This window comes from Pezoporus occidentalis, unplaced genomic scaffold, assembly GCF_034315485.1.
Source record: "Pezoporus occidentalis ecotype Australia unplaced genomic scaffold, CSIRO_AGI_Poc_V1 ctg57, whole genome shotgun sequence".
In the NCBI taxonomy this organism is placed as follows: Eukaryota; Metazoa; Chordata; class Aves; order Psittaciformes; family Psittacidae; genus Pezoporus; species Pezoporus occidentalis.
In genome coordinates this window covers 4,460,002-4,486,942 of record NW_026915910.1, presented here as the reverse complement: position 1 = coordinate 4,486,942, position 26,941 = coordinate 4,460,002, and the positions used below count along the sequence as shown (strand labels likewise).

Here is a 26,941-nt window from a genome sequence, read left to right as displayed (position 1 = left end):
CAAAGGCATTTGATGCCAAACTGCAGTAATAATACTTTTTTCTTTCAATAAAATTATCAGCAACAATTAACTATAAAATACAGAGAGACTGTGAATGTCAGCAAACTTGCAGCTACTTTTTAAAAATTTTGCTTTTTAAGTGTGCTAATATACTAAACGAAAAAACAGAATGTTTGGCATGTAATGCAGGTAGCCTCTTCATGGAAAGAATATACAGCAGTTTAGTCAAGTTGAATCGGATCTGTATTGAATCACACAAGAAATATGTAGGGGTCATTAAGACAAACCCTGGAAGTTCTGGGTTTCAAGAGTGCTCAGGTTTATTAATATTAATAGATTAAGGGGTAATTCAGGTCAAAAATAATTTTTTGCCTCCAGAGTAGAGGCTCAGTGTTATTTAGTGTTCTGTATTTGTATTTATATAGTGTTATGTAACAATAAAAGATGCAAGTTTTTAAATAAATTACTGTTGGGATCTTTTACCATATCCTGAATAGGCAAATATTTCAAATATAGGTGTATACATATTTTTTTCCAGTATGAGACATCTGAATTTCATTGTAATAAAATGCTGCTTTCTCAACATTTTCACAGAATAATCTTCCCAACCAGACATTCCCCCTTCTCCAGAAGGTTGATATTTTAGAGACGAATATCTAAATAGATTTAAAAAACTTTTTTCTTTTCTTTTTCCCCTCCAACAAAATCTAATTTAAATTTATCTATATCTTGAAGCAGAGGACCACAATTAAATCGCTTTACACTACATTTTGATGTGGTAAATCTGCATATCTGACAGTCAGCTTCTGATTTTCCCCTCTCTCCTTTTCTCCCTCTCAGTTTGGTCAATGGAAGAAGCAGAATGATCTACCTTTTCACTTTTAACGGTGGTCACATATTTTCACACTCAAGTATTTCATGTTCTAGAACAGTCCCACAATATTTCTGTCAAAGATATCTCTGAGGATCATTCATTTGATTTTAGTACTTCTCCAGAGGTACTGGAGTGAAAAATTCATTCTGTAAAGTCTAATTTCTGCTAGGCACTTAGCTGATAGTGTGTTAAGGAGGTGGAGTCCTGTGGAGATACACCTATTTCCCTCAATGCATACAGGGTGCCTAAATAGCACTAAAGTAGGTATCTCAGTTACATACCTCTGTAAGAAAGGACAAATCTAGGCAAAATCATGGGATATCTTTCTTCCTTTTTTCCTTTTTTTTTTATTTTTTTTTTAATACAAGCAAATAAGGACTCAGTATTCCTGTCGTGTTTCCTCACCATGATGGCAATGTCCTTACTGACCTCAAGGGGAAAAGCATTACGCCGTAAGTGCTGGTTTTCCTTCCATACGTTTGGAAGGTGAGGCTGATTTTGTTAATTCAATTTGACACCCTACATTATGGCTGTAAATGCTCTCAGATATTTGTCAAAGTCCCTAGGTTAGTCTAAAGCTGGTCATTCAAGATGCAATGCATGTTAACTGTAGAAAGCTGTGATGTATACATGTATGAGTGCTTTTATCCTTGGCTTCCTTTATATATAATTGAGAAAAAGTACATACTTTTGGGGTATGATTCATCGCTGCTTTAAGGTGAGATAAACTGCATACTGTAAGAGCCTTTTTCTCTCTGCTGATTATAGGGAGAGGAGGATGATTAATCCAGTTGCAGTCATTTACAATGCAAAATGTCACTGTCTTATTCCAGCTTTCCCCTGTGAAGAATGACAGGCACTTTCAGATGATCCCTTCTACCTATCCTCGACACTTGGTGTGCCAATCAAGAGGCCACCCATGGGTATCTAGTGCTATCTTCTGGTACCCTCCAGTTCCTCCTCAGGTGAGTCCAGTCCTCCTTTAGGTTTCGTGTTATTTTGGTCAAAACTCTGTGACTGTCTTAGATACTCTAAAACATCTCAAAGTGGTCTGAACACTTACATGTAGGCAGCTGTGCTATTTCCTACCACAGAGATGAACTGTCCCTTGGAAGAAAAGTTCTGATTCTGCTGATCTTAAAAGGAGTTTAGATGGCCAGTATGACCCCACCCTGTAACTCCAGTCCTTCCTAACTTTCTCAATAAAGTGATGTCAGAGGAACAAGAAAAGGAATGGAATAAAATTCTTGTTGAAGAAGTTAGAATGTGGCTGGAAAAAGCCTCTTGAGCTGAATCTATGTCTCCAATGTTTTCTGTGTGAGGATGAGTGGTAAAGTAATATTTCAAAAGTATATTACCACTTAGATGCTGTGGACTAAGCCAATCTGTCTTATTTGTCGTTTTGATTTTGTTTTATTTTGTTTTCTTGTTGGAAAATAAGTGGATTCTGTTAGATCTCTACACCTCAGCTGGATTCCTAAAGACAATAAAGCTGCAGAAATAAGCTGAAGAAAAGAAAGCGTCATAAAATCAAGGCAACAAAAAAGATGGCTCCAATTGCCTGAATTGATCCTGTTAAATAGAGACCCAGGTATGGCAGACTGCAGTGTTATAGGACCAGGGGCTGAGAAGACAGAGGACAGAAGCCCATGCTGTCATTTAATCTGAAGTTCACAGAGGGATGAGGGCTTTTATTGAAACTATTGAGGTTGGGTTGGTTTTTGTTTGTTTTTTTTTTTCCACTTTTGTCTGTCACTCTCTTTTCAAAAAAGACACCATGGCTGCTGCTTGAGGGCAGATTCCTAAGAGGTTCTGGCCTCATTCCAGTGCAGCTTTATTGAACATTCCCACATGGGGATGAGTAGCCCCCAACACTGAACAGTTCATTTGTCCCATGGCCCAAGAATTCCTCTTTTGCCAGGTTTCCATATTGTTTTCCCAATGGTGAGTAGATCAGGCAATTCCGATGGATCAAAGGAAGCCCTTCTTTCAATCTGTCCAGCATGCAAACAAAGTCAGGATACTGGAACTGCATGTCCCACAACCGAAGCACTGGCCCTAATTCTGCTGCTGGAGAAGAAAGTGCTTCAAATTTCATGTGCCACCTCAGCCAAGTCCAGAAGTGCTTATAAAAAACAGTGTTAGTGTATCATTCAGAACAATCAAATACTACGTGCACGAAAAAGTAGTTTAGAGCAACATAAATTTTTAAAAAGTGACAATTTCATCACACAATTACTGTACACTGCTGTTCTTAAGATTGAATGCTTTCCTCTCATTCTCTCTCTTTCTCTCTGCTTTAATCTTTTCCTATTTTCTTTTTATTTGATTTTTCTTTCTTTCTTTCTTTTTTTTTTTCCCCTTTTTTTGGATTTGGTCCACTGGAGATAAATTGCCCTCAATGATATATATATTTAAAAAAAATATCAGCAGCAAGACTCTCTCGAAATAGATTCTGTTTGATGTAGCTAGTCTGTCTTTTCTGTTTTGCCCTCTTTCACAGCAGCTTCTGAAGTTTTCCGCAGGGGGGCTTTCTCCGAGTTGGCGTGTCCTTGGCCGGATTCCGCCGTTCCTCCGTTTTTGTGCGATGTGTGCTTTTCCAAGTAGTTCAGCATTTCACTGAGAACAGTTTGGAAAGTGCTTAGGGCAGCACATATTGCAGGAGTTCCAAAACCATGAGTGATCAAACTACAAATGGGAAGGAGACAGAAAAATAACAAGAAATACACACACAGACATAAATATAAACGCGCTCACATACATCGAAGAGTTTACACTACACTCATTTCATTATAGTGAAATTCAAGATTTGCTCCCTAAACTATTTATTACCTATGGGAGAAACAGAAAAGAAAAGAGTAGAGCCAAAGAGCAGACTACATACAGCTTCAAAGGCTGGGTTTTGCAGGAGTCTCAGTTCTGAACACAGGGGGACAGATCCTTGGCTGATGCAGATTGACAGTGTTGTTGATTCAGAGAGACCAAGAGAGGATCTGTGCCCTAGACTTTTCAGCACTGCTACTTTTCCAATCCCAAAAGTTTTGGCTCTCTCAGGTAAATAAAACCAGTTCTGTGTGGTTTATTCATTCTTCTACATCAGACTCTTGACCAAGACCTGGTTGCTCTATACGGATGTATGAGTGGATCTGTACTAGGAAATTCAGCACAGATATGGCAGTTTGGCCATATCTGTGTGTCTAAGTCCTCTGAGCATCCAACAGAGTAAAATCTGAACTGCCTACAGGGAATAGTATCTGGTTAAGGTTAATGTCAAAACAATGTCCAGGAACTGTTTCATAAAGGGCTAGCTCAGCCAGGTTAAATTCATGCACCATCCTAACCAAATAATAGTAAAAATAATCAAATTCAAGCAATGTTGCCCTGGTTGTGTTGAATTTACTAGTATAGATTTAGCCTGTTGCACCTTACATCCAAATAAGGTAGGGGCTTTCTTCAAGAGAACACTACTTTTTTTCTTGTTTTTCTTCTGCACTGCAATTTCAGTGATGCTCCTCACTTAGCAGCTACTGAAATTATGTATTAATGAAGTTACCAGGCAGACCTACAGTGGGTTAATCTAATCTCAGTTTAGAGGACCATTTCAGTGCACACATATGCATCTACAGTCACTTGAAATGTTTTAGTCATCCAGGCTGGCTTACACCTATATATCCATAAGTGTGCAAGTTTCCCATGGGTCCTGTCTCCTAGATACTATCTTTGTGAGGACGTCTCTGCTACCTTAGGATAACAGAAATGGCACCAGAGACCAGTTCAGAGAATCAGTTTCAGCCCTATTTGCCTAAATATTATATGTACAGTATAAGATGTTCATGTAAGGGACAGGGAGATTCAAGTTGTACTAGACATCTTAGTGCAAACAAGGTATTAACATAAAAAAAAAATAAACACCAAACCCTACTCAAATCCTCCAGATCTTTAATTTTCATTTAGAAACATAAATGAAAAATTATTTCACAGGGTTGAAGTGCCATTGCAGTTTTTAAAAGCTGATTTCAGTTATCCCAATTCTGCTTAAGGCAGAATGAACACAAGAGGAACAGAGGCGATTTTTGAGTCTGTGGACATTTTTGAGAAATCAATACTTTATATTGCTTTGGGTGAGGGCAAACCCCCCCCACATTACAGTGATTCTGACAAAACAATAACTATTTACTATCCCGTACTATTTAAGATCTTGGCACTGCAGTAACTCTCTGGGTGTCTTAGGCACCACATCAGTAAATGTTGGTCTAATGCAGAGACCCATGAGTAGCTCAGAAATGGGAAGATTTTGATTCAACAAGAACTCTTCTCTTCCACATTTTGGCTTCTCAGTCTTTCCAGCTATTTCAGAAAAAAGTGAAAAAGTAAGGAACAAGGGAATAAAGATTATACAGGACATGGACAATTGTTGGGATGATGGAAGTATCAAAAAAGTCCCAAACCAAAACCAAACAACCCCAAAAAACTGTATGGGAAAAACAGGGTAATCTTTCTGTCTGCTGGACATATGGGAACCTTGTTTGCTAGGAAAGCTCATATTGCAGAGAAGACACCAAACATATGGGATGCTTAACCAAAATGAGAGCTTAGATTGGAAATATCCATTTCAGATTGAGAGTGTCCCAGTCTTTTACAAAAGGTCTCCTGAAGGCTATTAAGAAATAACTCACTTTTAGAACGTTTATCCATTAGTCTCCAGGCACTTTTTAAAGCTGGAACTTATGTTTACCCCCAGTTAGTAATGAGAGGAAAATGATAATTAAATATTTACAGGGACCAGTTTGCAGACATCAATTAATTCCACATGAATCTTGAAATCTGCACTTGTAGTAATATCTGCATCTTTTAAATTTAGCATTAAAAACATAAACATTCCTCACTTTATTTTTTTTTTAGAAATGCCTGGCATACCAGGATAATAGAAATCATCTTCATCATCATAAGTCATGTTTTTAATGGTAGTAAAAGTAAAATCAGCATAAGAACATAGATAAGAATATTTATAGCTCTCCAAAGTCCTTTTAGGAGTCAGGTGATTTCAAGATTTTGTGTTGAATTTTATTATCATTTCTGGTCTTCATAAATCCATAGAAATTAAAATGTGATGGAGCTTACAGTAACAAAAAGCAAGAAAAGGGAAATTCAAATATATCATTACCAGTTAAAATATCTCATGTTTTTTACATGGCTTGCATGATCTTCTGAGTCTTGATTTGGGGAACTGACTATACCAAGGTACATATAAAAATATTTATGGTCTTGTACACAAATGAAAATAGTTTACCTCTTTTAAAAGTTGGCAATACCTGCAACAATTCATTTCCAGTAGATGCAGATAGTAAATTTAACAAAGGATTGAATAGAAATCTTCTGGCCTGCTGTCTTTGAACCTTTTGACTCCTGAGCAAAGGGAATAGTACTGTGTTCATTTGATAGCTCAATATAAAGAGCAAAGTGGGAATACTACAGTGAAAACCTACAGAGATTGCCTCAGAAATAATCTGTAGGGCTAAGAACTAGGATAAAAAACTTGAATGTTCTGAAATGCTGAAAAAGACTGTAGAAAATACCAGAATTCCTGTTAGGGTGGTGAGGCACTGGAATAGGCTGCCCAGGGAGGTTGTGAATGCTCCATCCCTGGCAGTGCTCAAGACCAGGTTGGACGAGGCCTTGGGTGATATGATTTAGTGTAAGTTGTCCCTGCCCACAGCAGGGGGGTTGGAACTAGATGATCTTAAGGTCCTTTCCAACCCTAACGATTCTATGATTCTATGAAAATCCGGTATTAAGGTACATAAGCGTAGGTGCCAAATCGTAGGTGTGTACATCAACAGTGCCTAACCTCTTATGACCATCCAAGGGGACTTAGTATAGTTTCCTATGTATAAGGGTCTACAGTTATTTGAGATGTTCTATGACATCTGAAACATCTGCACAGATTTGCTAGATATGATAGGACTTAAGTCCACCTTGCTTCTAGGTGTTTTGATGACAGGAAGGTTACCCCTGTGTATCTCACACAGCACTAGATGCCAAAGTTTAGGTGACTGAATTCAGCATTGGAGCTTTATTCATGAATAATGATGTGGGAAAATTCTGAAGAATTATGTAGTGCATGAAATGGATGTGTCTCCTTTACAGTGAGCTGCACCGTTCTTCTGACTACTCTGAGGGCTCCATCAAGGTGAATAAAAATGTGTGTTTGGTGCTATTTGAGATGCCCTATGGTAACAAGATATCTGTATCTGGTGAACAGGTAATGCAGAGGGCTTATAGGAAAGCAGCACCCTTTTAAAACAGCAGTGTACTGATGGCATACCTAGCAGTATATAAAAAGACCCTCCATGCTACTATTTACTCAGTTACATTTTGTCAGAGATCTTCATTGACTACATGAGAAGCTTAGACATCCAGCTTATGTTGAAGCACCTACATATGGCTATTTTACCTTGAGCAGAATCTTAAACTTCTGGTCTGAAACTGGTGTTCATAGGAAAATAATTTTATGGGGTGAGTTAAGGTTTTATCTCCTTTACAGTTTAGCCTCTTATGTACCACTAATCATCAAATACAGCAGGTTTTTTTCAAGATAGCACTGTATTTATTAGAGAAAAGGCAACACCTTTTTAGTTAAATGATGCTGCAGTCTCATGGCAACTCCATTTTCGGTTCAGTCAGATGAATACATTGCTCTCTATAGATTTCGGTTTGCAGACGCTAATAATTTTCCCATGAAGTTTAGTAATGAAACATTCTGACCGGCTCTACTTGCCATACACCTCTGAGGGTGTATTTTATTAGCCTTACTTTATGTAATAAGCATCAAAATGCTGAGAGAGATTATCTTCTACTTTGTCTTACATTTTTATTTTATCAGTAATTCCCCTTGTTCTAATTTTGGTGGACTTCCTCTGCAAGTTAAAATCTTGAAAAAAAGGTCTAGACTAAAATCTAAGAAAGTTGAATAATTTCCATTTGCTTATGGAAGTAAGTTTCAAGTTGGGGAGAAAATCTGATTTTACATTTAAATCAGACATGACAGACAGAAGATTAATAGCAAAGTATTCAAATGTGTTTCCTAAAGTCAAATTTAGTTGAACGATTATTCAGGCTGAGTTCCCACTGAAATTGGTTCAATTTTGGTACTCTCCACACCTATGAAATGAGTCGCTTTCATTACAATACTTTCATTTGGGTTTAAAACCCTAAAATTAAACATAGTGGTTTCATAATGAAATCTTCTGGGTATTCTCAGCATTGTAGTACAACTCCTGTAACTAATCTTGTTCCAAAAGGCAAGGCTAAGATTTCTGATTTTGGTACTCTGTATGGAAAGCTGCAGAAAGAAGGGAATGAATATCAGGGCAATATATTATAAATCCTTATGCTTAAGGACATCCAGACACACCTGCAATTCTGCCTAGCTCTGTGATGCAATTATGTCTCCTCATGTTTTAATGATGGCCTTACTTAAAAGTGAAAAGCTCCAAGTGTGCCTGAAGGCTTGGACTCTCTTTTGGCAACTACCTCAAGGACTCCTCCATACCCCAGGATGGTGAAACTCCGACATGCTGCAAATGAAACAGATTCCCTCTCTGTGGGGGAGAAGAGGCCATCTGCACTGAATGTTTACACCCTCATTTAGAACAATAATAATGAAGAAAAAGCAAGCTTGAACTTATTGGTCGGGCTTTCTCAGAACTTTGCATATAGAAACCACTTCATGATTAAAGTGGGATAAATCTAAATTTAATAGCACAAGGCAGATGACAAATAATAAGATCTAATAAGACTTTTGGTGGTTGGGCTGTAAAGGAAATGGAAAAAAGATTTCAATCTCCTCACTGATACAAGTAACATACTAAATTAGAGGTGCCTTACTGACTTCTAGGTGCTTCTGTTGATTTCAAGGTCTGTCCTGTGAAGGTTGCCTAGAGAATTAAATTGTGACAGCTTTACTACAGAAGGTCAGTAGGCCTAACTATGACACAAGTTAGACTGACAGCCATGGTAAACCTTAGAACATGGCCAGTATATATTATAGGGGTAGGTAGTCTGTAACACCAGAGAGGCAAACAACACATACAGAAATAGCCTTACAAAGCAGGCCTTCATGCTTGTTTTCTGTTCATAACAAAATAAACGTATCAAGGAGATGTTCTAAGCAGATTGACCTTCTTCTACATTGTGTAAAAGCAATGGAGAAAGTAAGGACAGAATGCAAAATACTCTATTTCAGCTCTGTATATTTTAGACCTTGGGACCAATTTTTCACACTAGGGCAATTGCGCAGGCAATATACCTGAAACATCCAAAACTGTGGCTACGGAGTGCTGAGCTATAGTCCAAAGATTAAGCCATGGTACTGTGGTGCTCATGGCACTCATAGAATCCCTTGTATTTTTGACATGAAATGTTTCCAGCACAGCACATTATATCCTCCAAATAAAACACTGGATAATATTGTGACTTGATTGTTTTGAATAAGAAAATATGTACAAACTTGTGGCTGACTCTGAATGAAAGCTAGCCTCACCTCCCACTACTACCTGTGGAGCCAAGCACACCACTGAGATCACAGATCCGAGATGACTGAATACTTTTGAAAAAAAATGAACTTGTCCCTCCCATAGCCATAGCCACTCCTTCAATTTCTCCTTTCACTTAGCTAAAGGTCACATGTCTGCTCTATAGGAAGGCAGAGAAATGAAGGAGATTAATTAAATTTGCTACTTTTTTCCAGTTAGGCAGCTAATCATAGAATAATAGAATCGTTTGTGTTGGAAGGACCCTTAAAGCTCACCCAGTTCCAACTTCCTGCCACAGGCAGGGACACCTTCCACTAGACCAGGTTGCTCCAAGCCCCATCCAACCTGTCCTTGAACACTTTCAGGGATGGGTCCCACAGCTCCTCAAAGCAACGTGTTCCAGCGTCTCACCACCCTCACAATAAAATTCTTCCTAATAGCTAATAAAGATCTATCCTCTTTCAGTTTAAATGTAGCTAAGAAGCCTCCCAAATGAGAAAGACCAAGAAGTAAGCATTATAAAAATGCTGATACAACTTTTTAACCTAGGAATTTGGAAATGGGTGGATACCATTCCTGTTTTGGGGAAAACACAAATGCTTCAAAGGTTTTAAGAAATCTTAATTGCTGGACTGTAAACCAAATCAAACTGCCCAAGGTTTTATTCATTTGCTTTTTCCTTGATAATCATGGAACGAATTAATTTGTTGATGAAGTGAATAAAGAAAACAGATCTGTTGTCTTGACTTCATAAATTGTGACTTCAAGGGAATATGGTATCACAAGACTATAATTAAAAATCGTGGGAATATTAAAAATTCACACCCTTCCTAAAGAATATTGGTCATCAGCAGAGCAGGAGAATGTGATTGAACTCTCGCTATAGAATGATAAATGAGGGAACCCCTGGGAAAGGGAGTGAGGGAAAAAGCCCAGAGGAAGGAACTGTAATACTTTTGGTAAATCAACCACCAAGGAAAATAAAGGAAAAGAAATAAAAAAAAAAGGATCAATTTGATGTTTACTAGTACCTCAGCATGAGGAAAAGTCCATTTTAGCTAGCAGAATCTAAAGCCAGATTGAGAGAGATCATGGAAACGAGGGAACTCCAGAGGGCACCAGAGGTGCTTCACCACGACTTTGCACACTGGCTTCTTCCCGTCAGTGCATCCAAATAGAAGGCTGGTGTTGCTAATCAAGAAGACTGGAATTATGACAGCAGCTCCTTAACCTCCTGATAAGCAAAGAAGCATAAAGAAAATGGAATATACAAAGGGGGAGAGTGGCATCTGTAAAGGCCACCCACAAGTAAGGCTTTGGGTTTGGCTCTTTGCTGCAATTTTAAAACATGTTGAGCTTCAAAACCCATTAAATTTTTTGCTTTTACCCTTCAGAAAAAAGGGTGTTACTTTCTTGCTGCTCCCAAAGTCTGAGCCTCTGGTTTCTTGCCTGTTGTTTTTTGTGTCACCTTGTCAAATGTAATGCCAAGCACTTGCAGGAGGCTGACAGCTCTAGGCTCAGAGACTAACTAAGCAACAAAACTAATCTCAAATGGTTTCATAGGAAGGATGTTTCATATCAGCTGGATGGCTAGGCAAAACGAAGAATAATTTGTGAGGATGTTCATTGCTTTAATTATGTAACTTTAGTATCCTAACCCTATTATTTTTTGTCTGCTTTTACAAGGTTTCTGCAATGAAAGAAGTGTCACTTGCAAGAAAATAGTTTTGCTGGTTTTGCTTTTATATATATATAAAAAATGATCTGGATGTGGTTTTCCACCTTCATGAAAAGTAACTTTGAAGTTAAAGGGTTGAATCCAACTTCAGTAATTGGTAGGTATTTGTCTTTCCCTATATAATGAATGACGTTAGGAGGATACATGAACTTTCCAAACGTTACAGATTCTTACAGACACAAGCATTCCAAAAGCAGACATGGAAGCTATGTCTATACCCAATTTTACAAGTGAAGAGAGTGAGACTAAGAGGTTGATTAATGAGGCCAGGTAGTGCGTACATGAACAGACACAGATCTCTTGAGTATAATCTCAGCAAGTCTTCTTTTTGTAAGTATTTTGTGCCATGTTTTTTGGTTTCCCAGCACAGAATGTGGGTAACTTCTGGTGGGTTTTATGGAAACTCTAGTTTTCATGAAATTTTGCAGAGATAAAAAGACTTCGGCCAAAAATTTAAAAAAAAAAAAAAATCTGATGCAAGGGCAGGTTACAAAGGCAAAGACAAGAAGACACACGTCAGTGTGACTTTCAAGTTCCTGGCTGAATCTGTGGGAAGCTCATATATAACAGTGGAATGGAAGAGAGAAGTAGATACATGCTCTCTCCACTTAAGAGGAGAGAGAGGTCGGGTATAAAATAAAGAAAAATACTAGTCTTTTGGACCTTCGGTCCAGTTGGAGGGATATCTTAAATTCTGATCCTCAGACTGAGGGCTGATTTGATACTTTATCAACAGGCTTAAGTGTGAAATGAGTAAAACAGGATCCTAGATCCAGAACCCTAGCTTTGATTTAGTGCAGAAGCCACTCCACTAGAAAAGGATACTTGGGGGATCTCTTTCTCCATCCAGCCTTAAGTTTTCCTTTGCAAAAGAGAACAACTTCAAAAGAAGGGATGGAAAGTGAACTTGCAGATTCACCCATGCCACCAGAGCTGCCATAGGACATTTAGAATATCTATAACATTGGTAGATGTGATGCAGGACTCACAAAAAACCCTTCAGCTGAGGGAGTGGCAGATGAATGTGAGATGGGGTGTCTTTTTACACCTAAAATGACCCTTGATCCCTAGATTCACCAGACAGGTCAATCACTCTAAGGTGCTTAAGCTGAAGCTAGGAAATGCCTTTAGTCACCTATATCTGCATTAGTGAAGTGAAGAGTGTCCAGACTTCTCTGATCATGAGTGACGTAGAATAGTTTGGCTTTATCTCCATTATTCCAGCATTTTAACCTGTGAAGTAGTGGTCATATATATCTAAGCTTCCAACTGAGAATATCCTGTTGACTGAGGTGAGGCTGACTTGTGCCTGGGAATTGTTTGGGACAGAGTTGATCTAGGCCAAATACATAAAAGGAACCACAGCAGAAATCAAACATTACAGACAATTGTGTTTCAGTGTCCAGGACCATATCTACCCAACTTATTAGATTAGTTTTCATGTATCTTTTGGAGAGTATTAATCTCTACATGTCTCCATTCCTTCTCTGAAATATGACAGACACATTTGCCTTCTTCACAGCAGGGATCTATACAACTGAAAATATTTGGTTTATCTGGTCTGGTTATCTGCTCTAGAGAGTGTTGGATGTATTAAATGTCTGGGAAGCACAAAAATGCTACAGAGATGAGTGATATGCAGGTTATTTCCAACTATTTTACATATTGTCATACTTCAGATCTACTTGAACGCCACTGACAGGAAAAAGATGGAGCTTGATAATTATGCTGGTTAACATTGTCCCAGATTCAGCAGAAGAACCTGATGGTCTGCAATGTCACCATTCAGCTCTCCTGAATTAGTGGCAGGATTATGGGTGTTGGGGGTTATCCAGAGCTTCACCATCTCCCATCACAACTACCTGCACAATATAGTTTCTTGGTGTGTGTCTTGGAGCTATTGGTTTCCAGGCAGGATTGTTTTCTGCTGTAGGTCATGATTGCCCTGGTTCACCATTTCCAGGCTTTTCTAAAGTGAATTATTCTCACAGCCTTACATATCTGTTCTTTTTCATCCATATTTTTTGCTTTCTTCAAACATTCCAACCCCTTTTTTTCCCTCCCATCACCCTAGAAAATTGAGAATTGTCTCTCAGTTTCACTGGGCATAAAACTAGTCTCTTTTACTTGTTCTGAATCCAAAACCAACCGACTTACAATGCTAAAGGGAGGTTTGTATAACCTTTCTGTTCTGAAAGAAAAATAAAGATGAAATTTCAGCTTTACTGACATCAGTAGAATTTGAAAATGATTTTCAGAAGACATTAAACCTCCTGCTTTTCCCTTTTGCATACACAGATGCATGCATGTGTACACAGAAGTCTGTCATGATTCTGTGGGGCTCTGGGGAGAAGACATCTGCGTTGTAAGTAATAAAAGTCATTCTAAAAAAGAAACTGAGGTTTATTTAAATATTTTCTTTTTCTCATGTTTTCCTTTCGTTTGCTGTCACTCTCAGTCTTTTACTCTCCCTTTCCTGATGCTCACTCCATTTTGAAAGCAAAGGGTGAGAGAAATATGTTCCTCTCCTTAAAGTTATAGAAACTTTTGTGTTCTTTTCTAGTACTGATGTGCTGACTTCTCTCTATACTGTAGTATACTCATAAATGCATTTACACAGATCAGCCTTTAAAAAATGACAGAGACACTCATATACCTGGACACAACATCTTAGCACTTTTTCCAGGGTGTTTTTCGTTTGCTCTGTGTCTTAATGATGATTCTGTTTTCAGAATCCAGGGACAGGGTAGCTCAAGTGGTGGCTTTCAGTCCAGAAATCTTGAATAAAGCATACATAATACTACCCCTGCTGAGGTACTGCACAATAGTTGCTGATAAAAATGTAAGGGTCTATGGAATTGTTGGTTCATGGTCAAACAATATTGGGAATTCATTCTTCATGCAGAATTGAGTTTTCTGTATGCAGGTCAAATGGACATCTCAGAGCAGCTGCACAAACATGGTTGTACCACAGGTGTAGAAGAGCCTCTGTTTTTTTGCTTATGTGGTAAAGTTGTGCACAACTCAGCAGTTTTCAGGCTCACTGGCAATTCCTTTGAAGATTTCCACTGTTTTACCCTTTGTGTGAACTTTGAGTTTGTAGGTTAAGCAAACCCAGCAATTTTGATCCCTTCAAGTGGGCTATCCTGTACTTCAGGTTGGACACATGTTTACAGATCTTGATGAATTGGAACTCAGTTGAAAAACTTCAGAGAAATGTGAGCTTGAAGATTTAAAACAGAGGAAATGGGAAACACTGCTTCCATCTGACTTGTGCCAGTCTGTGAATCCTGGTCTTAATTATTAATGTTGAGAAGTAACATCATGAACAAGTGGAGCACATAACTCTGCACTTACTAGCTGTAGGATAATTTATTCCTAAAGAAAACTCCCTTTTACCCCAAGGTAGTAGAAGTTGGATTCTACTGTAGGTATCAGTTGTTACAGCTCTTCAAAAAGTCTTCTACTATCTTAGAACTTATTCTAATAATAAAGATATGTGTGATTCCTCTAAATTTTTCTGGTCATGATTTTTTGCATCATATTGCATAAGCATATGCATATGTGTATAAAATAACTTTTCATCTTGCACTTTCTTCGCTGCCTTGATTATTACAGTCTACAAGGCAGAATGTCTGAACCTCTTCTTGTTATATTAAATCTGTATAAAACTATATGAGACTTCCCATGATCAAAAATCACCTCTTATTGCATAATATCATAATTTTGAAAAAAAAATGCTATATTTATGCTAAAAAATTCACAAAACCTAATCAGAGATTCCAGTGAAAGACTATGCTTTGTCCTTGCCAAATGTGATATTTTGTCCCCCTCCCAGTCTAGAGACTTATGCAGCAAGAAGACGGAGAATTTATTGTGAGAAATTGTACAGCTCTGGAATACAGCTAGAAAAGAAGATGAAAATTTCACTGTTGAAAAAGCATATTAAAAAAATTGTGATGACTACATGGAGTCATTGTTTCAGATTTAAATCTCCTCTGCAAGATGCATTTGTAGACCATCAACAACTCTTGGGCATTTTGGTCATAAATAACATTAATTTCATGTGTATTATCAGGACCATCCGCTTACTAAGACAGTCCAGTTTTAGACTCTGATTGCCGTAGATGTCATCAGAGTATTTGACAATGACTATGGCATGAAGATCACATCCTCTCTGGCATACAGTTGCACAGCTTTTTGTATGTATAGATACATGATAATCATGTTCATTTCACTGTAATACATAAGGACAACCAACCTGTTCTTTTGGAAATCCAATCTTAGGTGGAACCTATGATTGGGTCCTATGATCAGGTATGTGGAAGCCAATGTACTATGAATATCTGATTCTTATTGTTAGGCATGTGGATTGTTAGGCAGATGCTTTCAACATCTTTTTATTAAGTGATTTTTGACTATTCTATTTCTGCTTGTGACCAGTAGGAGGCTGTGCTGTGCCTCAGATAGCAGTGAGCGTATTGTTCCTAGGTTACAAGACCTTTCTCTGTGTTTTGGGGTATCAAGAATTTTCCCTCATCCCAACTGATCAGGTACAAATTTCTTGTGACAGAGGTTGGTTCAGTCTGAGGTTCATCCGCCAGAGAAACACAGGGAAACCAAGTGATCAGACAGAAGCACTGTTTTCTGTGATGAAAACTTGACTTGGAAAATAGTTAATGCTCCTGAAAACATGGTGAATTACATTCTTGTATCTTCTCTGACATCTGTGACAGATTTAAGTGCCTTCTGTGATACTTAATCTCAAGAAAGCAAGTAGTCGTAAGAGGGCTTCAGGTGATCTAGCTGTGGAGGCTGCCAGATTTAGTGGATGGGAATAGTGATGTTTTTGTCTATGCTAGTTTTAGCTATTTACAATACACGTGTCTAATGTGTACTGGTTGGCTAAGCTCTCGTTCAGCTGAAGATCTAGACCGCACTGCTCAGTCACTAGAGTTTAGAGAGAATTTCAAGTCACACAAATATAGATGTCTATGTTAGGTCTGCTTAACTGTAATGCAGATTTCATGGGCTATACAGGCAAGATGCTTAGAGGGTACAGCAGAAAGTACACACATGGCTGAAACGAAGGCTCCTACATGTAGATGAGTAGCATTGGAAGTCTGGGTCGGAATCTGCATCTGACCTCAACTTCTCTATAACAGATGGAAAAGGAATATTGTCTCAGCTCAGCCTGTGGGTCTGGAAGTACTCATCATTCACTAAACACAATCAGAGAAGGCTGTCTGATTTAAGCCCAGGGAACCATCTTTGTAGGGTCAAGACCTGTGCTCTTCTAGGTGCCGATTTTCAGTCCAACACTTATTTCTTATTGCAGGCAGGAAAGAAAGTACTGAATGATCCAGGAGCTGCTACAGAAGCTTTGTACTTCAACCTACTGAAGTATAGCAGAGAAAGAAGGATGGGAGCTGTACCAGTTGACAGCTTTTGCAGATGAAGCCTTCAGCATTTTATCCTGACTGCTATTTCTTTAAACACAGGAATCCTTGGGGATTAGCTACCTTGTATCACGTTTACTTTTTGTGCACGTAATGGGGAATTACCTATTTTTCCACAAGCCTAGGTAACCTATTAAAATCACTCTATCAGTATCCTATATAAACAAGTATGTCTCCCTCGGTGTGACAGTGTAGTTAGGTATTGGGGTATGTGTTTATAAGGGAAAGCATACATAGACATAAGTGGTATGTACATGTGTGTGCACATCACCACATGAGAACAGAAGTTGGGTTTCTAGATATGTTCATTTACACATAGGATGCATGCAGGTATGTGTTAGAATAAGCAGGAGCGCGTGCATTTGTGGACCAGGCACTGCCATTTCCTCTCCCCACCCCCTGACACATAGATGAAAGAAGTGGGATGGTGGGTATTGGTATTTTGGAATCCATTCAAAGTTGGAGGAACTAAACTTTAGGTATCATACCACCTGACTGCTGGGTGTTTCATGCTCTATCTGAATCATAATAGCTAAAAGACACTTGGATGTTGGGGTCCAAAATTGCCTGTCCACCCAACAAATGAAGAGTGGCTCAGCTGGCTGTAGCAAAGAATATGGAACATCATTCTAAGCCTTTATAGGCCTAATGAACTTGTTTGGTATTATGGTCTGTAAACAACTCTATGGAACAGTTCTTTACATGTTGATTATTTCACATATCAGCTAATTAATTGCTAGAAAAAAAATAAAATCTGCAGCCTGAGCTAGTCATGCGTTCCCCTTTGTGGTCTGAACAGAAATAGGAGCACCTGTAGGATGTTTCATCAAGCTTATCTTTGATAATAATCTTAGATGACCCCACAATTTCAAAGTGTCCCTCTGGAAATTGCCATCTCACTCTTAGCTGTATCTAGCACATTGCCTAATGAAAAATGTGAAATTATACAGCAACTCCTGGGCTAATAAATCTGTCTGATCTCAAATCATCTATGCACTTTTATCCATAACTTAGACAAAATTCTGATGAAGTTTGGTCTTTGTCTTCATAACGGCTTCTTGGGCTGTCTACACCAGTAAATTAAATATTGCTATGGCATGGGCCCAGAAACTGAGTCTAAATATATGAGCAGTCTCTGGCTTTTTAGTCTCAGCCAGCTTGCGTTCTCCCACACCTTTCCAGGGTGTTGTTCTGTAGTTAGTAGTTAGTAGTTGTTCAATTAGTGCAGTAAAACTGTTCCAGTAGGTAGTGTACTTTGAGGACAGTCTGCTTTGGAGACCAAAAAGTTAATACTACAGTCACAGTAAGATGACGTCAAATGGTCTCAGTAGCATAGAGGAGGCTCTGGAACTATTTAGTGAATTGGTAAAGGTGCAGCCTAACTGTTCCTCCTTTTATTGCTACTTTGATTCATCTATATTGTCACTTTGGCTCTGGACTTCAGTTTCTACATTTCTGGACCACCCACTTTGTTAGTTAGTTTGTGATTTGGCTCACATCTAGAGCAAGACAACTTTCTGGCCAGATGGGCAGATTTGGCCAGGAGATGTAGAAAATTACTTATGCAAACTCAGACTGTGGTCCTAGAAGCAGGGTGAATGCAACTAACCTGACCTACATTGCTGGACAAACACATGCTTTTAATAAGCACAGAGAACAGAGGTATTATGGACATTATAGTCTAGCTAAGTTCCTAACTAAGGGAACAAATACCACTATGACATCATATGTAGTCTTTATCAAAATTATGGATTTTAGTTAATTGTTCCTCTTTCAAAATCATACCTGAAATGTGTTAAATGTCTCTGGATGTCGAGGTCTAATATTGGAGTTGGTCTGGAGGATCCGAGGGGGGATCTGTCTTGACTTAGAAGGTCCTGGAATTCTTTACATATTTGTCTAAAAGGAAAGTGGAAATTCTTAAATAAGACAAATGTAATCCTTTCCATAAAACTGATTCCCATAACACTGTCACCTCATCCTGAATGATCTCATTCATAACAGAAATGTTTGGCAGCGGCTTTGTTAAAGAAATTAAAGGCAAACAAATCTCCATTTTTGCTTCTCTGCCCCAAATTCTCAGAGCCAGCAACATACAGAATGTCTTGAACAGGAATAGTTGCCCTCTGGAACAATATTAACACTGACATTTTAAAACATGATTTCTGTCCTGAGCTGGACTCAGTTTGGTAGTGTTAAGTCTGACTAAGCTCACCTTTGTTAGAAGCCAGGGTTATGTTTAAAGAAAATGATAACAACATTAGAACATGCCTGAAGATGCTGTGTAAATACACTACTTGTATAGTTGCTTCTCTGCACTGGTTTATCTGCAAGTAAAAGTCCTGGCCATTTTGGCCTTGCTTTCCTAACCCCCTAACTCTTAAGACAAGTAGAACACTAGGAGTTGTGAAGGAAAATGCTACCTTTGCTCTCACAGTTTCCATTTATGACCATACTCTGCTTCTTTGTAGAGCCTGTGACAGAACTGATGGATTCTCAACAGAGACCTCTCCCATAAGTCTTCCCAGATTGAGAATTAATTCCAGCAGCAGTGTTTAAATTTCCTATTGAAACATTAATTAAATTGTTCTATATTTCTACCACACATCAGGCAGCCTAAAGTAGGTGTCTACAGCAGTCCAGAGGACTTGTATTGACAGTGACTCTTCCTTTCTGGTGAGGAGCTCAGTGACTCAGCTGGCAGCGCTTACACAACAGACAGGCACATGAGGCAAATCCCATCATCTCCACTTTTTCTCAGTGATCATTTACAGGGCAATACACACTTTCAGAAGGTAGGACCTGGGACCACGGTTCAGCACCTTGCAATGGGACCTTGGGCTCTGTCTTGCCTGGTGTTCTACCAGCCTAGTAGCCCAACTTCTTTGGTAAATTTGAATGGCCTTGCTGTCTTCTCTCTTCCTCTTGGGCCTTACCTCAGGCTTCTCAGGATGCCTCAGCACCTGGGGCTTAAAAGTATCCCCTGGGATATCACTGTATAGGACCTTACACTAGGAGAGACCTGAAAATATGGTCTTTTCATTCTTGTAATATTGTTGTGTTGGGGCAGTTTGCAAATTAGTCTAGGAATATTCTACTAATGTACTTTTCAAAAAAGAAACCACATCAGCTCTATTTAGTGTGTGTTCTCAGAAGACTACTATCTGGACCATGGATAAATAGAGACACCACTTACTTTCAATTGGTTTATGATACAGTTAATTAAAACTGGATCTCTCTCTCAAGAATTCTCCAAATGAGCATACCATTTTCCATTGACTGTATTGGAAATACAGGCACTTGGTGTGAAGTCAGGAGGACCTTATGCCCACCAGATGATCAGGACACTCATCTGCATTGTAAAGTATACAGTCCCAGGCATCATTCTCATAACCTCATGTAAATTGTCATCTTCTGGTAAGGTCTGAATAGTTATGCTCCTCTAGAGTCCTAAACAGGGTAGCTTCCTCAGTATGGAACCTGGTGTATGCTATCTCCCACTACATACCCAGAAGATATTCGGGAGAGTTCAAAAAACAATTCTAACATTTTAATAAGATGGACAATTGCAATCTCATGACTCTGAATAGTTTGTGAATAGTTTACTTTGCTAGCACAGACGCAATCACTGTGTGTGTGGGCAGTTTCTAATACTAAAGAACATCTCTGTTGTCCACAATTTCTGTTAGAAGACTTTGCACATCTGGTCCTACATAAATTTTGAGTGCATTGTCACCTTATAACTCTTGTCCTTTGGGACAGGGGCATAATGGAAAAAAAGTGGGTAAACTCAGCTGCTTGATCTTTAGATGGTTCTCCATTGTCAAGCGAGGAAACTATACTAACCTTTTTTTACTCTGAATTTTATCACTGTTCTGCAAGTTGTTGAAATAGACTATAGATACCACAGCTCTCTCTTGACTGAGAGGAAAGGAAATGAAAAAAACTATTTCCTACTGTGCTGCTGGACTTCATCCAAGCCTGATTTCTGTAAGCACTTGTCATCTGTATGGACCTAGACACCGACTCCTTGCAAAGAGAGCATCGCCTTAACCTTTCAGGCAAAGAGAGGTATTCAGCAGAAATGTATGTAAATGCAGCATACAGTTTTAATGAATCAGGTCCTTAGAGGAAAAACAGTTCCTTTCAACAACTGAAAACAGTCAGTCATTTTGGCTTCTAAACAATCTACTATCCCCAGTTGGCACTGCTCCTCTCCCTCCAACCTCTACTTTCTACCTGTTGAAAAAGTTTATCTTAAAAGTTCTTGCATTTTGACAAAGGAAAATGTCAGAACCAAGTGTGTAATTAAGTTCCTTTCTATCTTCACATGTCAAAAGTCTTTACTGAATGTTGGCAGATTGAAAGAAAAGAAAAAAACTTTTTTATTATACACGAAAACCTGCAAAAGGCAGTAACCTACTTTTTTTTCAAGGAGATTTATAGGTAAAGTGGTGTTTCAGAGCCTCCACTAGCAATAAAGCATCACCTGGGGTAGTGACAGGGAGAGTGCTGACAATTATTTACTGAGTTGGACTGTGATTTTGAAAAAACAAAGGTGGTTATGCTGTTTTAGGAGCCACAGATTGATAAGAAAAGTCCAGGTTACTCCAGCAAGGGAGGTGCCCAATTATTTGTGATAGACAGTCAGATATTCCAGTATATAATCAGAAAAAGATAAAAAAAAATCTGAATTGGATCACAAGAGCCCATGTAGTCCATGATCCTATCTGTAGCAGTTACCAAAGCAAATGCCTTGTGGTGAGTACAAGAGTGGGGCAAATGTGTGCCCATGAGTCTGATATAGTCCAAATGTGGCAGAGTTGCCAGGCAGTCAAAGATCAGACATCAGTGAGATACAAGTCCTGTGTGTCTAGTCGCAGAGCTACTTTTCAGAAAACTGAGCACATAGTGTCATGAGCTAGGTTTTGATTACTCTGTACTGGCTGTAAGTAATCCTACATAAAACTGTTATTCACACTGTTCTGTTTTGGTCCATGTAAATATGTGTGTATCTGTCCCTCTGTCTCATGTGGAAGGCCTTGTGCTGTAATACTCTGTGATGTTTCCCACAGGACAATGTACCTCTCCATCAAGTGGAATTATTGAGGCAGACTTCAGCAGTTCTGCATCTGTCCTAGCTGCAATCTGACCATGTTTAGTCTCCAATTGTAAAGTCATTCAGGGTCTCCCACATCTCTGCCAGGTGAACTAACCCATGGTAAAAGACCATCAGGAATCAGGTTCCTTTTTTAGTTTTTCATTTAAGTGTGAATTACATAGGTATGTCCTGAAACCTTTCTAAAGGGTCTAGGGTTAATAAGCCAGTATCAGCACCCTTTGACCAGAATGATGACAATTCAGTCTTTGTTTTGGAGCATCTTGCTCTGAAGTGCCCAGACAATCATCTACTTTGTCAAAGGAGATGAATGGAAAGAAGGAGAATCATAGGAGACCAGCTTCTTTCATTATCCCCTTGCTAACCCCTTTCTTATCCTTTCAGCTCTTAACCAAAGCTTGCTTCACTTCCATCCTGCCCTTGTTGTCACTTGTGTTCAGTGTTCTATACTGGCTACAGAGCACAATTATCTCTTCTTCCCATGATAATTGTCAGGTAAGGCTTCATTGTCTAGACCATCAAATTGTTAGAATGGGCCATGCCACCAACTTCTTGCATCAACTAATTCTATCCCAGCCAGGTTCTGAGTTAGCAAATGTGAGAGACCATTTCCAAGAGATAGCTTTGGAAGGTCAGGCAGTTTAACATAATGAACATGTCTTGTTCCATGGTAAAAAATGGTCCTGATTTCACTTACTGTATTACTATCAACATAGCCTCAGACCAGGTAGGGTTGAGCAGGGCAGTAAAGAGAGCCTCCATGTGTTAAAGAGGGTTACTGGTATCTAAAGTAGCAGTGTTTAACTTTCACTAGATTGCAGGCCACAGTTCTGTGCATGGCAACTGAAATACTTCAGAGAGGTTGGATTTCTTCATCACAAGGTATAGATGGCTTGGATAGCACTGTGAACTCTTACTGGACACAAGAGACTTCTGCATTGTAGACACTAAGAACTAATAGAGCTCTTAGTTACCCTCGCCTAGATACGTAGTGCCCAAGACATCCGTAACCACTGTCAGACAAAAAGAAACCTGAAGCAGCAGCTGGTAAACAACTTGGATAACCAGTTTCTCTCAAATGGCAGTAGGTACCTATGTTTGGAAAACTGAATTAAGCCTCTGAAGTTGGATGTCTGAATCCAGAATGGAATTTCACCTATGTAATATGAATTGGTTCTTTTCCCTTATTTTTCCTCAAGACCCCACATGCGGAAGATCTCACCAGGGCTGCCAAAGTCACACTTCTATGGGCTTCTGGCTCTGACATAGAGTGAACAATGGCAATGAGCAGAGATGGTGGCAGTCAAGTTCTTTCCATAAGCAAAGCTTGCCATGGGTGATTTTACCACCCTGTAATTGTAGTGTTGTTTTTGGTGGCAGCACAACAATCCACCACTTTTTCTGGTGTCCTATCTCAGAAGCACATGACGCAGGGCAGGTGCAAAATTACAGAAATTATTACAAATCTAGGGCTTATACATGCTTAGTGAATATTTGAAATTCTTGACAGATGTTTGGAGCACCTACAAGCAGACACATGGAAGCATGGCTGGGAAATATAATGCTAATATTATGATTCTATGGACCCGTGTCTCTTGTAATACCTGGACCGGGCTGGCCTGTGAATCACTGTTCTCCTTCCAAGCAGGAGAGGGCAGTAGTAGCACATATATCGACCCATCTGTCCTTGTTACAAGGACTCTGATTAGAGTAGTATATATAATATATACTATATTATCTGTTGATAATATATATGTATTATCAAGAGATCTCTCTGATCAATTTACCTGGTGTTTTAAACTGAAGAAATGGAGAAAAGGTGATTTTGTTCCTTACAAGTGCAGGATAACATCCTACAAGCTCAAAATTCATGGGGGTTAGGAGTAATGTATGCCCACAACTCCCCATCTCAGTAGTAAAAGAGGGTGAAAAAGTAGGTATGGAGTGATGAGAAAGAGTAGTGAGACTCCCTCAATGGGGCAGCCTTTGGAGGCAGGATATAATAGCTACCCATTGATTATTGCAACCTATGGGAATACGATCTCACTAGAGGCGGAAAAGAAGGGGTTGAGTAACAGTTTACAGATGGGGCAAATCCTCCAACTGGGGCAACTTGCAGTCTTAACTCTTGTTTAGGCTGTACCGCCCAGCAGTACAATCAGCATTTCTGTAGGTAGGGGTGCAGACTGTTAATGGGCTATACAGCAATAGGAAGACAGAGCTTGCAGAGAGGCGCTGCCTCTTGCCAGCTGGTTTATTCTCATGTCTCTGAAACTCCTCATGCCCTTAAAACAAATGTGGGTATAGGTAAGAATAAGATCATGTTCCACTTATATTATTCCTTTTAACCCACAAGTGATTAATCACCCCTAAGCCACATGGTGCTCAGTTTATCTCCCCAGGAAAGGATCATAGGCTATATTCACCGAATTCACAAGTCTGAGATGTTTCAATTCATGTTGTCCCTGGGTCACCTTCAGGGCAAAGAGTTCTGGATATGAAAGGGACACAAAGGCCAGGAATCCTGGCAAAGCAGAAGGGCATTGGAATACAAAGGACAGCCCTGTTGCTGGTCAGTCTTCTCCCCTAATAAAGGGTGATTGCACTCTGTTGGATCCCAGCTTGCATGATTTCCCAATGTTTCAATCACTGGGATGGTAGTTTGACAGCTCTGGTGCCTGGCCTCAGCTCTCCTGTAGCCTCACTGTGTGACACTGCAGTAGGCAGAAGAAGAGTATGAACATGTTCATGGTTACACCAAACAGATAAACTGTACACCTATTGTAGCTCCACGTTGTCCCCTGCTTACTATTTATTCTTGTTTCCCATGGCTCATGAAGGCTAATTAACCTAGATGAAATGTTATTCTAACATGATGATACTGCTTCAGGGAGGTGAGTGGCTTGTTTAGAGCAAAGTCAGGTGTCTTCATATGTCTTTAATGGCTTTAGCAAAGCTCCCCTGTTGGTGTACGTTTTTACAGTGCCTTTGACTTCAGGGGAACTCCTGCAATTTCCATCCAAAAAAGCATCTATCTCTATGAAAACTAGCTCTCCCTCAGCAGACTAATGATAATTATCCCACAGTAACTAGTACTTCAGTAGCAGCTTAGATCTCCCAGTCACATATAAACAGGAGACAAAGCTGGTCTTTGTGCTTATAGATTGTAGCATGTAATAGTATCTCCTCCTTTCATATAAACCAAAGCATTTGAGATGTGCATGACTCTTTAACCGCAGGCCATGAAAGCACAGCCACTAAAGCCTCATTGCAGTAAAAAAGGTTCCTCTTACAGAATCTCTAAAGAGGATTGCTCTCACTTGCTGTCAGTGACTACTGTTGTGATAGCAGTTACTGCAATCCCAGCTCCACACTCCCACTCCTCCCTCCCCCAGCCCCCAGATCCAAAATGGAGAAGTGACAGCCAGATTTCTTTTTTAGTTTCCCTTCCCTTCTTACTTTGTTGCTAGGATCATCTTTTTCCTCGCTGTCTGCTCTTTCTGTTCCATGTGCTGTCTGGCAATGTGCTCTCCTACTGCCTTGGCAGGGAACTCTGTTTCACAGGTGTAGCCGAAATCTCTGGCCAAATGTAATGCTTCCCCTGTAGTTAAACAAAACAGGTCAGTCAGGTTTTAGGGTTATTATTATTACTGTTATTATGGTCACAGAATGCCTTCCAGTCTTAAAAAAAAACCAACAAAACAACAAAAAACCAAGCAATAACAAACCACTTTTGTAGACATTCATTCCCAATCTGTTACAGATTTGAGCCCATTTGGCCTGCTCTTGCTTAGTCATCAGATGGTGCCAGCCAGAAGATAGGAAGGGTGTTCCTCTCAGGAAAATATACCGGTCAAGACACTTGGTTTTATCTCCTCCCTTGCTACCAGTTAGTACTGGGCAGCTGCTCAAGTTTTGTAAGCCCAGTTCGTGATTGATATTTAAGGCATGGAAATTAGTGAAAGGTAGGAATAAAGAACTCTGAAGATCTCAGATAATAACCTTACCTGTAGAATAGACCCGTGGGGATAACATACATCTCAGCATATTTGCTTGGGTGTTAAGCCAGCAGGCACAATACAAGTGTCCCATACTAAAGATAAACAGGCTTCAAAATAAAGCACGAGAAATAATCCTGCTTCCAAAAGTATTACAATCAAAGTTGATCAGACAAGACAAAAAGGGATGACAATGAAGATCACAGTTGCTGTTTTATAGGTGGGGAAATCAATGCAAAGGAAGTCTGTAGTTTGATTAGGCTTTGTGAGAAGATTGCGACAGGGGTGGCACTGAGCACCTCTCTACCATACTGTACCAGGCACCATAATCCAACTCCATGCTGGGTGCCAAGTGCCTCTAGAAGAACCTGCCCCTCTCCACCAGCATAGAGAACTGAGAATTTTGTGTTAGGGTTTACTCTGGCCTACATGCTATGACTCTGCCAGCCATGGTGTGGGACTTATATGATTGAACATAGCTGCCTGGAGTGTGAACATCTGTGCAAAAGTTAGTCTTTCCCTGGTGGGAAATAGGCACTTCCAGATGATACTTGCTCTCATCTCATTGTGGAAATAGGTCAGGTACCTGAAGTGTATGTTGAAGCACATCTGCATGAGTGATTAAACAGAAATGTGCTCAAGAATAGTTTCAGGGTTAGGTGTTGTTGCTATTTTATTTATTATTTTATTAATTATTTTCTTTTATTTATTTCAGAATTGTGTATTTGTTTGCGATCATGAGAAGTGGAACTGGATCCTGGCTGTTTGGAGATCAGCCTAATGCTCCAGGTGAACAGCTAAGAGGGATGCAGGACCTGGAACACTTCCCTTTGGGAATATGTGCAGTAAAATTAATCTGATTAAATGCTGATATTGATGTCTGATATTGATGTCTGACCTAATACTTTCAAGTCAGTGGAGACAAACTAGCTTTTGGAGCATGTATCATGCCATACTAAAGTAGGAGGCAAAACTGGATCAGAAGAATTATAGAAAAGTCCAGGTTAGAAGGGAACTCAAGATATTATGTTCTGCTGAAAGCATGGTCTTAGATTAGGTTATTCTTGGCCTTTTCAAACCTGATCTTGAATATTTCTAGATGTGGAGATTCCACAGCTTTTCTGAGGAACCTGATCAAATGTTTAATTATTATTTCAATTTAATTAAATTGTTAATCACCCAGAAGGGCTGATTTCTCCCTGCTGACTACAATGTGATA

At 39.3% G+C, this 26,941-nt stretch overlaps 1 protein-coding gene across 3 annotated transcripts in view; it reads right to left on the bottom strand.

Annotated features, from left to right (window-relative positions):
• Positions 1 to 463: 463 nt before the first annotated feature.
• Positions 464 to 26,941, bottom strand: part of TFAP2D (transcription factor AP-2 delta) — a 54,853-nt gene continuing 28,375 nt past the window's right edge. For all 3 annotated transcript variants that reach the window (XM_062638512.1, XM_062638511.1, XM_062638513.1), the window contains 3 exons: positions 25,184 to 25,325; positions 18,391 to 18,504; positions 464 to 3,562 (listed from right to left, as the gene is read on the bottom strand). In XM_062638512.1, coding sequence (XP_062494496.1) covers positions 3,343 to 3,562; positions 18,391 to 18,504; positions 25,184 to 25,325 — 476 coding nt within the window. In that variant the 3' untranslated portion in view covers positions 464 to 3,342. The remainder of the gene's footprint in view (positions 3,563 to 18,390; positions 18,505 to 25,183; positions 25,326 to 26,941) is intronic.